The sequence below is a fragment of the Cricetulus griseus genome, chromosome X, assembly GCF_003668045.3.
Source record: "Cricetulus griseus strain 17A/GY chromosome X, alternate assembly CriGri-PICRH-1.0, whole genome shotgun sequence".
NCBI classification, from domain to species: domain Eukaryota; kingdom Metazoa; phylum Chordata; class Mammalia; order Rodentia; family Cricetidae; genus Cricetulus; species Cricetulus griseus.
In genome coordinates this window covers 77,655,227-77,672,453 of record NC_048604.1, presented here as the reverse complement: position 1 = coordinate 77,672,453, position 17,227 = coordinate 77,655,227, and the positions used below count along the sequence as shown (strand labels likewise).

At 40.9% G+C, this 17,227-nt stretch overlaps 2 protein-coding genes and 1 pseudogene across 2 annotated transcripts; all 3 read right to left on the bottom strand.

The window, feature by feature from the left end:
• Window positions 1–806: 806 nt before the first annotated feature.
• LOC100762390 lies at window positions 807–1,523 on the bottom strand (annotated as a pseudogene).
• A 2,850-nt stretch (window positions 1,524–4,373) lies between these two features.
• Window positions 4,374–7,028, bottom strand: LOC100762092 (melanoma-associated antigen B3). Its single transcript, XM_027432678.1, has 2 exons — window positions 6,053–7,028; window positions 4,374–4,639 (listed from the first exon to the last, which is right to left on the bottom strand). The coding sequence occupies exons 1-2, from the start codon at window positions 7,026–7,028 to the stop codon at window positions 4,374–4,376; spliced, it is 1,242 nt and encodes a 413-aa protein (XP_027288479.1).
• Window positions 7,029–14,898: 7,870 nt separating this feature from the next.
• Window positions 14,899–15,915, bottom strand: LOC100761801 (melanoma-associated antigen B4). The gene has a single exon (XM_027432677.1). It carries the CDS (start codon window positions 15,913–15,915, stop codon window positions 14,899–14,901), a length of 1,017 nt encoding a protein of 338 aa, XP_027288478.1.
• Between the last annotated feature and the right edge of the window lie 1,312 nt (window positions 15,916–17,227).

Here is a 17,227-nt window from a genome sequence, read left to right as displayed (position 1 = left end):
CTCCCTCTTCTAGCCTCCAAAGGTACTGCATTCCCATGGTGCACAGATATATATTCAGGCAGAAATGCTCAAACATATAAAATAAAAATAACTAAATCTTAAAACAACAACAACAACAAAACACACCCTCTCCATTTGCCAGTTTGTGTGCACATACATCCAGTTGTTTTTTTTACATCCAGTTCCCAAATGAGACATAGTTACTCATCTTTTAAACCTTCACAGCTCACACAGGCCCTGACACATGGGAGGCACTTGATAAATACTTGATCTTCAGAGCACAACCATTCATGCATCCATGATCCTTCTATTGTACAGGAAGCTGACATTCAGCTTCTGTACCCTATGTCTCTTCTGCAGAACACACAATCCCACAGTCAGCTTTATGACAAGTGAAAAACAGTTCTTGTTCAATTTACAAATCAAGATGAGTCTGTCAGGTGGTTCAGTCAGAAATAAAATACCATGAGTTATTTGCCTGGATACCATTTCCTCGTTATATTTTCCTTAGCCAAGGATTCATTTTACTTCCTGTCAGCTGAGCCCTGGTTTTTGATGCTAGACAATTATTTCCTTCGTTTTTGTCACATTTAAAAGCTGTATGTTGTGACTGAAGGTCTTCTATCTTTTCTATCACTATGCTTTAGCTGTTTCATCCTCTGACAGCAGTAACTTGGTTTCTGAGTGTCTGGTTACAATAACCACAAAGGATTGTATTGATTGGAGGGTATTGGCCACCACTACATGATGCTGATAAACTTCCAAGGCATTCTGAGCATGATTTATTATGATGGCAGGGCCAGTTTCCAGCTTTAAGGAAACTATAAATGCTTTGGGAGCCTAATTTTTAACCAGAGGAGAAAGCATTTTTGGCACCATCTGCACTGTTATCTGCAGTGGGCCACCAGATGAGTGGATCTTGTGTTTAGGCGTTTCAGAAACAGGAATATAGAAATCTGATGCTTCCGCAACCAGGTAAAACATTGCAGCACAGCCTAGTGGTTTGAGAGCTACAGCATGCAGCAGAGGCAGGTAGTCTGCCAAAGTGGTGAACTCTATAGCCACGAAGGTACTGGCAGCAGCTCCCTCTTGGTACCTCTGAAAGACTCCAGCAAAGCCCAGGTTTGCATTCTCTTCTAGCTCCAGACTCAGCACCACCCCACCCCCACCCCACATGGGTGCATGCACTCCCTGACTAGGCTACGCCAGAAGACCATAAGGCCCATAGCCAGGCCTGGAGCAGGAAACGATGGGCATAGGGGAAGGCCGAGCTTGCTTGGTACAAGAACAGGACCCAGTAACCCACAGCCAGAAGACCTTGGCCGACTCTACCTGCTGCACTGCTGAAGTTGTTCAGAAAGCTCATGGCTCACGCTTCCAGAGGGACTCTGGTGCCTCCTGACTTGACTGCACCATCCACTCGCCCTGCGTGCCTAGCTTGGCTGCAAAGCCAGTTGTAATATCTGCCCTGCGAGCACACCCTTAGGCCGTGACAATACGGCAACGAGGTCTTTTTCCGACATCTGACGAATTTTTTTTTTCTAGACAAGGTTTCTCTGTGAAACAGTCCTGGCTGTCCTGGAACTCACTCAGTACACCAGGCTGGCCTCAATCCTACAGAAATCAGCTTGCCTCTGCCTCCCAAGCGCTGGAATTAAAGGCATGCGTGACACCAACACCTGCATGCTGATTTTTTTTTTTTCTAGACAGGGTTTCTCTGTATTGTTTTGGTGCCTGTCCTGGAACTAACTCTTGTAGACAAGGCTGGTCTCGAACTCACAGAGATCCACCTGCCTTTGCCTCCTAAGTGCTGGGATTAAAGGTGCTTGCCACCAACGCCCAGGTAAAACTGTACAGTAGTTTATGTGAGAAGATTATTTGAAGCAATGTAACTCTTCACTTAAACGTACAAACACTAAAAAGGTTGCTAATTTAAATAGAAAAGAAAGAGGACACATTCATTTTTATCCTCAATCCACTAAAGTCTCCACTGCTGAGAATACTGTATGTTCTTCCAAACAGGAAGTGAAAACTGTACCGCATGCTACCCCAACTTGATAAAGAATGAGCTGCTGGACATGGCTGTGGGATGAAAGCTAGAATTGTTAGAAACACCAGGCCAATTTGTAGCTCTCTTTGCTATTCCTTCTGCCTAATTACTAATAATTTCCTCATAAGGTATTACGGAACACAAAAGGTATGGTATTACTAATCCTAGGTGAAAGCATCCTGGATATTAATCTTGTTTGTTTCTGTTTAAGTTCTCAGACTTTGTAGGGATTCATAGCCTGAAGGATCACACCAGATACTTGGCCGTCACCAGGTGGATATTGGCATCAAATCTTTGCTAATTAGCTTCTGGGTTCTCAAAGATAAAATGGCTCTTCCCACCAAAGAACATGTGATACCAGCCCTTTGGTCACAGAAGGACAAGAATTTCTACTTCTAGGCAAACTTGGATTACTTGGTGGGACTACGGACAAAATTCTGTAAATTGTAAGATAAAATTAAAATGTTGTCTAAATGTTAATGTCATGAAATAGAAGTCATTATTTCTATTGTTGCTTAAAATTCTAGTATTTGCAGACCAATATTGAAGAACATTTCCCTAAAGCCAGAAATATTGGTACCTTTTATTAACTGTATTTAGAGTATATGGAATAAAACAAAACTAGTGCAGCACACTAGAATCTCAAAAGTAAAGATCTCTCCTGTTCTGGATCCCCCCCCACACACTCCCAAAAAAGTCACAAACAAAACTTCTCAATTTTATTTACAAATATAAAATCTACCCACAAACTATTTAAGCTATCTGGTAAAAATGAAATGCTTGAAAAGTCATAGAGAAAAGAAAAAGAATGAGGTATAAGGTGTAAGAAAGAGAGAAAGGACATTTCTAATATGTCATGTGTATAAAGTAGAATTTGAAGAAGACAGAAATTCATGGCAATGAAGACACTGCCATGGAGCTGGAGTGTTCTCTCAGGGTTGTGTGGCAGAGGTTATCCACTCCAGAATGTAACCATCAGAGAAGGATGCAGTAAGAGCTACCCCACAGTTTAGGCTCCAAAAGGGGAAGAAGTGCATCCTGTGAAGAACCTGGGGAAGGATGCTGTACTTTGCAAAGACCTGGAGGTGGGCAGAATAGCAGCCCATGTCATGTTGCTTTTCAGGCACCATGAACCTAGGAAAACAAAGCCTAGGGCCAATATCTAATTTTTAATCTATTCAATTGTTTTCACTATTTTGACGACTAGTAACATTTTGTTGTCTGAGAGCCCTTTTAGAATAGTGAGAGAGAAAAAACTGAACTGGAAGCAGAGGGTCTCTTCAAGTAGGAGGAATGAACGAGTGCACCAAACAAATGTATACCAGAGCTTTGGCCTTATTGTTCTACCTACCAGTCTTACAAAGAAAACTACAAACTCAACATCCAGCAAGGGAGTCTGGCGTAGGTACTATCTAGTTGGAGTACACAGCTGGAAAATAACACCCAGTCTTTGAAAAATTATTGTAATTATATTGGTTACATCTATTTATATATAGTACATGTCATTCTCTATCATGAAGGTATTAGAGCATATAAAATGGTCTCATAAAAACAGTGCAAAAGCAATGAGTACAACCATGTGAAATTTCAACATAGCAGCACTAATTTGAGTGTGGGTGGCCTGTCCTATATGACTACATATTTTTACATGTTTTTATTATTATTAGAAGCAAGCTTCTTTTACATATCAATCCCAGACACTCTCCCTCTCCTTCCCTCCTCCCCTGTCCCCCTACCTGCCATCCTAACTCCTTTCTGCTTCTGAGGGAGGGTGAAGCCTTCCATGGGGGATCTTAAAGTCTGTTGTATTGTTTGGAGCAGGGCCTAGACCCTCTCCCGTGTGTCTAGGCTGAGAGAGTATCCCTCTTATGTGGAGACGGCTCCCAAAGTTCATTTGTGTACTAGGGGTAAATAGTGATCCACTACCAGAGGCCCCATAGATTTTCCATACTTCCAAACTGACTTCCTTGTTCATGGGGTCTGGATTGGTCCTATGCTGGTTTCCCAGCTATCAGTCTGGGGACCATGAGCTCCCCCTTGTTCAGGTCAGCTGTCCCTGTGGGTTTCTCCATTCTGGTCTTGACCCCTTTGCTCGTGACTCCTCCCTCTCTGCAACTGGATTCCAGAGTTCAGCTCAGTGTTTAGCTGATGACTACATTTTAAGGTCTTAGAATTTGTGATAAGGTCCTGGGCATGAGGCCTGCTGGGAGAATGGTTGATATTCCCAGTGACACTCTATTGGAGAAAACTGATTTTCCCTTTCCCAATTGGAATCGATTGAAAATAGCTTTTTTTTTAATTAACGGTGTGACCCATATCCACTTCACCCTCTCATTTCTAGAAACCTGACTTGAACCTGTGTGAGACTTAAGCATGCTGCCACAGTCTCTGTTGTGGGATAACTAAGCCTCAATGGACGTGACAGCTGGCCTAGATCATTTGCAGTAGGCATTTCTTGACAACCAGCCTGAGTATGCCAGATGGCCTTGAAAACAACAGCCAAATCTGATGAGACATTATATGGAACTGTAGACAGCGACCATGTCACCTCAGCAGAGGCCAGTTCAGTGGATCCCCTCCTCTGGGACAGGGTTGCAGAGTATATAAGGCTTACCCCCTTCCTGGAATAAACCGAGATTGTTGTTTCAACTTGTTCCCAAAGCCTGTGTCTTTGGTGTTGTGCCTACTTTCCCCCACCCTCAAGGGACACCATCAGGATTCTGCAACACTCTGTGAGTCCATATGTGTATCTTTCCAGTTGTGTCTGGAAGACAGTTTCCTTGGAGTCAACCACCACCTCTGGATCATACAATTATTTTGCTTCCTCTCTCTCATAGATTCCTGAGCCGTTAAGGAGGGGTTTGATGGAGACATTCCATTTAGGATAAGTGAGAGAGCCCTCCCCATTTAGATGTTAGCTACACTAAAACAAGGAAAAGTAGAATTTTTCCTCACTCTTGGTCTTATGCTCTGCTTTCACTGCTGGTCTTTCTGTTCTTACTACTTCTCTACCTGGCTGTCTGACTCCTTCCATCCTTATTTTATTCTTCCCTCCTTCCCTTTCTTCACTTGTCCTTTACCTTTGTCCATCCCTTACTGCCCAGTCCTTTTACTTCCTCAAAGTCTTATAAAGATAGCATTTTTAGGAACTGCGTCAGTTGTCTCCTTGACCTCACATTTTTCTGCACCTGGAACTGGAAAAAATAAATTACAATTAAGGTGATACACCTCCACACCACCCCAAACCACAGTATATATTTTCTGAGCTGCTAGCGTAGACTTATAGGATTTTCCTCATCAACTATAAGGTATACCATCTAACAGAATGGCATTTATTCATTATTTTTAAAGTCCAGATAGTCCACCATCTACATGACCAATGAATGAAAATTGTATCTGTTTTCCAAGTTTGAGGAGTTTGACATTTCTACATGCCTTGCTCAATGAATTTCAACTGGATTGCTTTCATAAGAAACACCATTCTTACTCCTTTTTAAATTTACCTTAAGTCACAAAGGAGAAACTCAGTCTTACTGGAAAAACTGCAGAAATTGGATCAAAATTTCTAAAATTATAGGCTAGAGTATTATCTTACTTTTCTAATACTTTCATGGACCTATGGAGACAATATACTTAAAATAGATTTGTTCAATAACAGTAAATAAGCACAAAGTCTAATTCTTAAACATTTTATTTTATTTACTTTTTTACAAGTCAGGCAAAAATATTTCACTACATTTATTGCATTTAACTTTACCAAACTACATAATGAAAGCAATTAAAGAAATCCAGACTTTACCATGTTTTAGTCCCCTGCTATTCCTGAGTGTACTGACCTACTGACTCTAAGATTATTTAATATTTTCAAGAAAATTATTTGGGGGATGCTTTATTTCCTTATCTGGATAACAGGAAAACTTCAAGCATCAAAAGGAATGGTAGAATTTGCTGGTAATTTTACTGGAGAATCTTTACTAGCTTGGTCAGTGGCATCAGAATCATCTTGATCTCTGGCTTCTGCTCGTTCTTGTTCTTCTTTCAAAGCTTCTTCATAAAGGGCAGAGATGACACTAGGTGTTGTTTTGTTTATCTTGGCCAAGAACTCCAGGACTTTCATCTTGCTTATTTCAGCATGGGCTTGGGGACCCCACAGGAACTCATAGCGTGGAGGATCACTGTTGGCCACCTGTCGGTACTCCAGGTACTTCAGCTTCACCAAATACTCGGTCAAGAGCTTCCGGGGCTCACCAAAGACACGGTGCTTCTTCCCTGGATAGATCTGCCTCTTCTTCAGGATTTCCCAGATTTCTTCCTCACTGGCACAATTGCCTTTAATGAAGATGATACCCAAGATACTCATCAGGAAACCAGTCTTTGGTAGGCCTTTGCCAGCACGAATCCTCCCATTGTTGGGAAGCTTCAGCTTGCTGATGAGATTGTATGAGGGCTCACTGGAGTTGACTTCCCTCACTTCCACAGCAAAGATTTCCTCAAGCTTCTCAGAGGTTTTCCTGAGGATCTCAGGGAAGTCTTTCTCATACTTCTTGGTGACAACCTTCAGCATTTCTTCCTTGGTAGTAAGCTGCTTCAAATTGTAGTTGTGGAGCAGGTACCGTAGGAGGATCATCACCTTTCTGTCTATCAGATCACAGTGCAGAATGATGCCGCAGGTCTTGCCCTCAAAAGGGCATTCCCTTTCCTCGAATTTCTCACTTTCCTCACTGGAACTTTCATATGATTCAGAGGAAGAAACACTCAGAGGAGTCGAGGCAGATGGTGTTGCTTTCTGAGGAGCCTCGGGAGTGGTGGAAGACTCAGCCCCAGGCTGGCTCTGGGAAGCAGCAGAGAACTCTTCTGCTGCTTCTGGTGTTTCCTCTGGTATTTCCCAAGCACGTCTACCTCTATAAGCCCGAGCCTCATCTTGGGTCTGGTGGCGTTTCTCCCAGGCAAAGAGCTTACTCCTCTGACCTCGAGGCATGATGACTCTGACTAGGGACAAGAACAGAATATGTTGAAAGGGTGCTGCTGATGAAAACACTTGTAAGAAGCAGAAGATGATGATATGAACACTTTAACCAGAGAGAGAAAAACCTGTTTGTAACTGCAGGTTTCCATGAATACAGTGCTTTAGAAACCTACTGGCCTTCTGTTCTCAACTGCCTACTCCCTAAAGAAGAAGCAGAGTAAGCTCAGGTTACAACCTATCAGTCCTGCCTATGTTGGGATTAGCTGGATGCAGCAGGCTGGCATTCATGCCTTCTAGCTCCTTGCAGTTGTGGGGAGCCTCTCAGTTTCCAGTGAGAATCTACATGCAAATTTTTAGAAATCCTAATCCTGTCCTGTACTACTTGACAATTGTCTCCCTGTGATACTCTTGTATTTGTTCTCCTCAGATATGTTTTAAATTTCCTTGTAGACAAATTAAGCCATCTCCTCTAACAAAAATCCCTTACCACTATTTCAGCTACAGCCACATAAAATGGGATTAAATGGAGGCCTGACCCATTACTACTGCACAGAAAATCTAGGCTCCTAGCAGGGGAGAAGTAACCTGATTCCTCCCATGGAGTCCTTATCTGACTTCTGACCATTCTTGGAATACTTATCTGATTAAAGGAACCATCCATTCATCCTAAGAATGTCATTTCTCTTAAGACTATTCTGTCAGTAATTAATACAATAGCCCTGCTTGTCCCCCCAAGGATTGATGGCAGGGGCAAGCTGTGAAACTCTTAACTATAGTGGGATGAATAATTCCCTCAGAACTCACTCTAAGTTCCTCTCGAAATTTCCTACAAAACATGGTATTGCCTCTTTTGAACATATAAGGATCTTTTCCTCTCAAGACAAGAGCCTCAGGTCTCCAATTGAATAGGAATAGAGGGCACATGTCTGTGGGACACCTATGCTTGCCCTTCTCAGACTCCTACATGGAAGTATCTCTGCCTAGGTTTTTCTGCATTTTCTATTGTTATTGTAGGCTTCTTTCCTCTACTAAAATGTGGCTCCACATTTTTATTGGCTGTGCCACTTTTGAGCTCCAAAAGGCATAAAGAGCATATATCAATTGCAGAATTCTTCTCATGGCTATTCCAAATTGTTAAGAGAATTTTTTCTGGGGTGTTCCACTACTGCACATATGATCCAGCTTCCTGAGATGTGATGTGAGTCCTTCTCTGAAAGTAACAGAGACTAAGAACAAGGGTATGCGTGATAGGGGAGGGAGAGAAAACTTTTATACAAACTGAACAGACACAAATTAAAATGTGAGAGGGAACTGGGACTGACATGTAAAACAATCTTGTTTCTAATTTAAATTTTTGAAAATAGAAAAAAAAGAAGTCAAAATTATCGATAGAGAAGAAATCAACAAAAAAGAAAACAATAAGACCAGCAACACACACACACACACAAAATTAAAATGGTGGTCACTGACTGTAGTTGTTGTCTAGGGTTGAAGTCTCATGAACTTTCCTCCCTCCACATTAGCACGCCTATTGGTATCTTCCTTGTCCAGCTTATGTTTGGACTATCGTCAACCCTGAAAACATGCCTGCATGCAACATTATAGAACTGATCTAGTTGTCTTTTTTATTTATTAACACACACACACACACACACACACACACACACACACACACACACCACTACTACCAACAGCAACAGCACTGCCACCTATACCATCACCACAACCACCAGCAACAACAATTAAAGAAAAGGAGACCATGGATTTAAAAGAGAGCTTGGTAGGTACATGGAAGGATTTGGAAAGAGGACAAAGAAGGGGGAGGAAATGATAAAAGGAATGATATTATAGTTATAAAAATATAATTATTTTAAAAATACCAACATAAAAAACGGTGATGACAGCCGGGTGGTAGTGGCACACGCCTTTTTGTTTGCATACGTAGACTAGCCTAGTATGCAAACAAACATATATATATATATATATATATATATATATATATATATATATATATAATATATATATATATATATATATGCACTGAGGTAAGGAAGTAAGGGTAGGTATCTTCTGCAGTGGCTAAAATAGGGAACAATGTCTAGTCTTTGAGATGGAAGTACACCTCTGAGTCTGAGGAAAGCTTTTAGAAAGGGCACAGTTTCCTGAGGGATTCTTCTTTACAGTTCACAGAGACTGGCAGTCAGGTCATACTTTGTGGGCCTTGGCTGTATTTTGATAGTGGACAAGACTGAAAATAAAACTAGCATTGGTGTCGCACGCCTTCAATCCCAGCACTCAGGAGGCAGAGGCAGGCGGATCTCTATGAGTTCGAGGCCAGCCTGGTCTCCAGAGCGAGTGCCAGGATAGGCTCCAAAGCTACACAGAGAAACCCTGTCTCGAAAAACAAAAACAAAAACAAAAAACAACAACAACAACAACAACAACAAAAACAAACAAAAAACTAGGGCTTCCAGTACATAGGCTGTTTGCTTTTGAGTGTAGACTGTCTTTTGAAATGGCGCACAACTGAGAGAAAAGCCGGGAAGTTCCACATGCGCGCGCCGGGGGAGGGGGGTGCTGTTACTGTAGCGCTGTAGCTGGACAGGGAAGAGATGGAAGCGAGAGGGAGGTAAACTGTGCAAATAGAGGTGGAGTGCTTTATTCTAAAGTGGACCAAGTCTGGCAACAAGGGGCCTGTAGCCCAGACTGAGGTATGATGATTCTCGGCTTCAAGGTGGGACTTTACGAGAACACGCGGAAGGTTGGTGGCAACAGGAAGTCTAAAACTGACAGCAAAGGGCACGGGTTCAAGATCAGGGGAAATTTGACTCTGAGAAGACTGTTTCTCAACCTCACTGAAACTTCTCACCTTGAATGACAGAGACTGGCGTTTATTTCCTGGTTTTCTTCAGTCAGTGGCTTTGGACAGCACTCCTCAGAGCCTCACAGTCGTCGAACTGCCACTGCCAAGAACACTGCTGTCTCTAAGGAAAGGACCCCCGAAGAGAGGCTGACAGGAAGCCCCGCCTCTCTGGCGCCCCTTGTGGCATGGGTGTGCAGTTTCTCAGTCTCAGACGATTGTGCATTTAATACTCGTGGAGCTTTTAATTGACTGCCTGTACAACTCCACCTTCAAGGTATTGGATTAGTACAGGAAAGGCAATAAGCCACGTGTGTTTGTACATTCCAATCTGTCAAAGTGATTATATATATATATATATATATATATAATATATATATATATATATATTCATGTTCTTACCAATTTCCCCTTTTATTAGTAAAATCCCTCATTTATGTTCTACTCTGGCAATGGATCCAATCCTGTATTTTGAGCACAAAACCTGTTTTTAAATCATCCATAACCGGGCAGTGGTGGCGCACAGTTTTAATCACAGCACTCGGGAGGTAGAGGCAGGTGGATCTCTGTTCTACAAGAGCAAGTTCCAGGACAGGTTCCAAAGCAATACAGAGAAAACCTCTCTTGAAAACAAACAAACAAACAAACAAACAAATAATAAATCATCTGGTTAGAGTTTTGTATTATTATGGGCGTGTGTGTTTGCTTTTTTAAAAAATTCACATTTGTTTGTTTTCTTGGTTTGTGAGAAAGAGAGAAAGAGAGAGAGAGAGAGAGAGAGAGAGAGAGAGAGAGAGAGAGAGAGAGTTGAGGGGGTGACTAGATGGTGAATATCGGGTAGGAGTTGGAAGAAAGGTAGGCATGACCAGAATATACTGTATGAAAAAAATATTTCAATATGATTGCATGGAAAAGGCCAATGGGAAGTATATTTTTCTATTTGGATTTTCAAAAATGTCTCTATCTTAAGAATACTAGGCTGAGGAAATAGTTATATTTTGCATTGCATTTTTGTATGTAATTACAGAACCACCACATACAAAATCTATCCCATCACCTTGAGATTCTCTGCACGAACTTCTACAACTAAGGGAAAAATTAAGAAAAAACAGGAATGTCAATAAAAAGATATTAAGTTCAAAATAGGTCGTGTAAAAATAATGCTTAAAACCCCAAAAGGTCAGCTTTACTGTGGGAAGAGTGGAATAGCACAGCCCCTAGATGGATTCAGATCAACAGTCTGTCCTTGTTCTAACATTTAATACCTTAAGAATGTTGAGAATATTTTAAAATTTATTTTGTATTTTATGCATATATGTGAGGACTTGTATGTGTGTGTGTGCACCACCTCTGTGTGTGTGGTGCTGGTAGAGGTCGGAAGAAGGCATCAGAACCCCTGTAACTGAAGTTAAAGAAGGTTGTGAGCTATCTTGTGGTTGCTGAAAATTGAATCCAGATTTTCTGAAAAAAATCAGTGTTTTTAACTGATGATCCATCTCCTCAGCCCTGAACCTTGAGGACTGTGTTGGTTATTTATCATACAATTGAGACTATTAAAATTTTTAACGAACTCAGTATTTACATTTTTTCAAAATTCATATGTGGTAGTATATTTTTTCTTGTGTGTGTGTGAGTGTGTGTGTGTGTGATACAGGGGTGTAATGTCCAGGGACTTGTGCAAATCAGGAAAACACACTATCACTGAGTAACTTCCCTAGCATTTTGCTTTAAAATTTTTAGTTTAAGATAGTGTCTGGTGAAATTGCTCAGGTTGATAGTAAACTTATTTTGTAGCTTAGATGGGCTTTGAACTTGCATTCAGCCAGTCTTATCTTCATGTACATCTTAAATTGCAGGATACCACACATAGCTCATGAGTTGAAAACTAAGTGCTAATGTAACAGTAGCAGGGACTGGGGTTTTAGGAATCTTGTTTTGCTTGTTTTTTATTTACTTTTGAAACAGAAGTCCTACAAAACCTCAAGTTAAACAATCACAACATATATGCAGAGGGCCTAACTCAGATCCATGCAGGCTCTGTGGTTGCTGCTTCATTCTCTCTGATACCCTATGAGCCCTGCTTAGTTGATTCTCTGGGCTGTGTTCTTCTGGTGTTCTTGACCCATCTGGTCCCTACAATCCTTCCTCCACCTCTTCCTCAGGATTCCCCAAGTTCTGCCAAATGTTTGGCCTTGGGTCTCTGCTTATGCTCCCATAAGCTGGTGGAGGAAGCCTCTCTGTAACAATTGGGCTAGGCACTGATCTATGACTATAGCAGAATATCATTAGGAATCCTTTCATTGCCTTTTGTGTCAGTTGTGTTTTGTTCTGCCCTAGGTTTCTGAACCATCCAGGAATTTTCCACTGCATTAGATTTCCACATTGTGCCCTACATGTCCACAATCCCAGTCGCCTTTCCCCACACCCACTCCTGATCTCACCTATTCGGTATCCCCCTCAGGCCGCTAAAAAATATATTCCCCCTTCCCAGAAAGATGTGTCTCCCGCAGCCCTCTGTCACCAGAGCCCTCTTTGTTACTTAGCCTTTCTGAGCAAGGCAACCCAGACCCACAAAGATAAACATGGTATGTATTCACTTATAACTGGATATTAGCTGTTAAATAAAGGATAACCATGCTATAATCCACAGGCCAATTATAATATTTATTGTATTCCTTCTCTGCAATATTCATGTCAGAATTTGACATATTTGGAGATGAGAATTTTAAATCAATGCTAAACCATTAGGATGCATTTGGATAATCATTCACACAACGGTACTGGGATGCCCTTATTTGAAGTGTTGGGACACAGAAGGAAAAACCAAGGATGTGCACATGAATAGAGACTGCCCTATGAATAGACAGCAAGAAGATGCCACTTACGATGATGACAGAGGCATCACAGGAAATTGGATCTGCTGACATCTTAATATTGGACTTTTGGCTTACAGAATTGGGAGAAAAATAAATACATTTATTCTATTTAAGCCAAAGTGGTACTTTCACAATACCCACACTGATTAATATGCATACATATTCTTTCTGGACTGTCCCAGACCCCAACATTCTTCTTAATCATTTGTTTTCATGACCCGTTTACTCTATGTGTATTAGAGAGCAATTTCCATAATAGGATTATGTGATATTTAAACACATAACAGTCGATAGTATATAGATAAAATGGAAATTAATCACTTGCATGTTGGTTATACTCATAGTCAGGAGAGTCTTATATTACTTGAAATTCAGGGACACATGCGCTTAGTCACACATGATAAATAAGCAAGATCTCTAGAAGTCAGATTATACAAATCAAGGAGAAACATCATACCCTATGCAATGCCAGTACATGTGTTTTTGTGGGTTGAAACAGAGTAAACAAATGTTTATATCATTTGAGGTCCTGCTGTTTCCACCAAATGTCAAGGTAGTGTATAATATTAAAGTCTAATTTTACAACCTCCTTTACAAATTAGTTTTCCATTCAGTAACCTCTCTTCAATATTTTGATATATCATATGGAGGCCTACATACTGTTCATCAGTCTCATAGGCTCATATAACAGACCATGGTGTTTACTAAAGTGCCTTGTCTTGGGAATTTTACACTTACTTTTATCTATTCATATTTTTCTGTAATGCCCATATGGCATCATAGTATTCTTCTCATAAGATTTTATTTCCTTGCTTCTGAAATTCTATGGGATGAAGTTTGATCTTTGTCTGAGCATTGCCAGTACTAGCACAGAATTTCCTAAACAGCATATACTTAGTTGATATATGAGAATGTGAGAGATAATGAGGAGAACTAGTTTCTTAAAATTATTGTCCTCTCCCTATACAGTGCCGCCACTCAGTCTTCATTCCAGAGGATCTTTGCAGTCTCAGACTTTCCTCTTCACATTATTCAAATGAATTTTAATGGACAAAACCAAAAAATATTATTTATATTAAATTTTAGAGGGCTTAGGAAGTAGCTCAACAGGTAAGAATACTTTCTGTGTATGCATAGGAATCTGGGTTTTTGGCGTCCATGTACAAGTTTATACACGGTCATATATGGGCCAGTTCCCCCAGTTCTATAAAGACAGAGACAGGAAGACCCCTAAAGCAAATTGGCCATCATCTTGGCTCCAGCTTCAGTAAGAAACTCCATATCAAGGTAATAGACCTTGATAAAGCAGGCTACTCAGTGCTCTCCTCTGGATTCCTCAGGTGTGCATAGGCACATATTCATGGGATATATATATATATATATATATATATATATATATATATATATATAATACACATGCACACACACTCCCACCCTCATTCTTCATATTTTTGTCTTGGTCTTTGTAGCTTACATACTATCTTACCTCCTTGCTACCAGGGTATCATTTTTTGAGTGACTGGTAAATAAATTTTCTTGTACCACCTCTAGTACTATTAAGCATTGAATTGAGACTATTATTCAGAGAAAATGCCTAATTAATATCCATGTAAAAACAAAGTATTAAAAAGAGTGAAATGTTTCAATTATTACAAATAAATTTCTCATATACTTGGAGTAAACTTAATTCCAAATTTATTGCAATTAACACACTAAACAAAGGATAAAATATACATCAAACTACGATATAAGCATTTTATTTTGTTATACCTTTATTGATACCACAGTTATATAAAAATCACTTTTCCGAAACCATCCTACCTTATGATGTATTAAAAAGTATTTATTTATGCTATACTAAGTTATTTAAAAGCATCAAACTCATCTTAAACCTGACAAATAGCAATAAACATGTCAGACAAAATGTTAAGAAGCATAGACTGTGAGACAATTAACTTTGGTTAAAAGAACATTTGCAATATAACAAAGAATAAAATATCTAAGTTGTTCATTATAGCAGGACAATGAGATTCAAACTTCGTTATTTCTCACTTATAATACATTCTACTACATAGAAGGCTGGCTACTCTTCAACAGACTGGAAAACTCTCAAAGCCACCTAGATGTGGGAGGAGCTGTGAACTATTCACCTGAGATGAGGCCTGGAATTGACATTGCCAGGCACAGTTGTAACTCTCCTTGCTGCTCTATTAGCCTCATCAATCAGAGCCTCCTCAAACAGACTAGGAAAAGAACTAGGAACATCATCATTGATCTTAGCTAAAACTTCCAGCACTTTCATTTTGGTGGTTTCAGTATGCGCTCTGGGACCCCATAAGAATACATTGGTTGGGGGATCAGTGTCAGGCAGCCGGCCATATATGAGGTAATTTTCCTCCACTAGATCTTTTGTTATGAATTTCTTGGGTTCCCCAAAGATTGGATGATTTTGCCCAGGATATACCCCCACTACTTTCAAGAATTCCCAGACATCTTCTTCAGTGGCACTGTTGCCATTCATGAATATCACAGCCAGGAGGGTCATCAGGAGCCCTGTCTTGGGCAACCCACTGTTGCCACTCAGGCTTCCCTCGGTGGAGAGACCCAATTTGCCCACAAGCATATATGACTGAGAATTGGGATCAACTTCCTTTAGCTCCAGGCCAAACACAAGCTCCAGGCGCACAGAGATTCTTCTAATGATCTCAGCGAGGTGTTCTTTGTACTTCTTGTTAATGACTTTCAACATGTCTTCCTGTGTAAAGGGCTCCTTTGCCCTAAACTTCTCCAGTGTAAACTGCATCAATGCACCTGCCCTCCTGTTAAGAGGATCTCTGCGTGCAGAGCGAATAGTGGAGGCTATCAAGGAGGTGCTTAAATGTCTTTCAGCTTGTATAACAGAAGACTCAGCATTTGAATCAGAAGCCTCACCACCTACAGCACCTGTCAAGAGCACACTTGAATCATCAGAAACGGAGGCTACATCCCCCTCAGTATCCCGGGGAATGCAGTTATCAGGGGAGCTGGGAGACTCCCCTTGATAAATAGAAGATTCTGCTTCCTCTTTTTCAGCGAGCTGAGCATCATGCAGACTTTGACTCTTCTCCCGTACATTTTGACGTTTGGCACGAGAGCGGCCCTTACTCTTGTGGCCCCTAGGCATGGCTCAAGGGCAGCAGGGCAAGGATGTAGCCAGGAGACCTGGCAAAGCAGAAATCTGGAGAGGCAAAATGACAATGTGTGAGTACCCTACCTTCACTATATTAGAGAGTACCTTTTCTTTAACAAGGTCCCCATTCAGCTGTTTTCCTACATAGGCTTCTGGGAACTTACCGTGCTCGTATTGTCCTGGGCAATATTTATCCTGAGAAATCTGTGGAGGAAATTAATTCTAGTTAGACAACTGCATGATAACCAGATTTGTGACATCCTGCTATTTTGATGTTAACATCACAGTGCTTCCTAATATCACACAGAAGCAAATTTAAAAAGAACATGTCACCCCTACCACTCATTCATGAGCAAACCCAGATTACTAGTGCAGACAAAGAGGGAGATATTTGAGAATCCCTGCTGTTACTGGGAGTATAGCTTCCACAATTATCAAAGTCTTCCCTATGAGCCTTTCATTCAGTAATGGCAGGCTCCTCAGAACAAGTATCTCACATCCCTGTTTCCCAATGACAACTATCAGGAGCAACTCTGTCTTTAAGCTTGCCCTTGAACACAATCAAGGCAGTGTAGAGGGGTGCAGTTCTGTATGCCAACCTGCCCCACCCAGCTTGAAATAACCCTTAATTTTCATGACTTTATAGTAATTCACATAGAGCTTTCCCCTCTTCTGAGTCCTCCAGTTTCCCAGGTAGAATTTCATTCCTGAGAAGAGCAAGGGAAATCAACTGCCACTGAGCCCAATTACCTGCTATTTCTTGGGATTCTGGAAACCAGAGTAGAATCAGGACCTTTGTGGCCTCCTTTCATGTGGATTATAGATTGGAGGATTCACAGTGGATTTCACCTCACATTTTAAATTCTTATTGTCCTTTAAAGTATCTGACACCAGCAGACAACACACCTGCCAAGAGGCTCTATATGTCCCACCAAGCAAAGCCTTATCGCCTCAGGATGGTAAAGCAGAAGTCAAAGTCTCACACTTGCATCCCCCTTTACTGTGCATCTATCTAGTCCTATGAATAGAAACCCAGAGTTGTAAGTATGCTAGCCCCCTCTCTTATTCCAGGGAAGATGGTTGCCAGGCAACTTAAAGAAATTGTGTTTATTTATCTGGGGTGGGTTGTGCCCCTCTTGAAATGAATCAATGGGTCCCAGACAAAAGATCTCACTTCCTTTAAAAGTACTTCTGTGCACCTCTTAGCAGTCTGCTGGAGGTGAAAATGCTTGCTTTCTCTAATAGAGAAGTTCATTATGCTAATCAGGAAAAACTCTTAGCCACAATTAAGATTGTGGAATGCAGA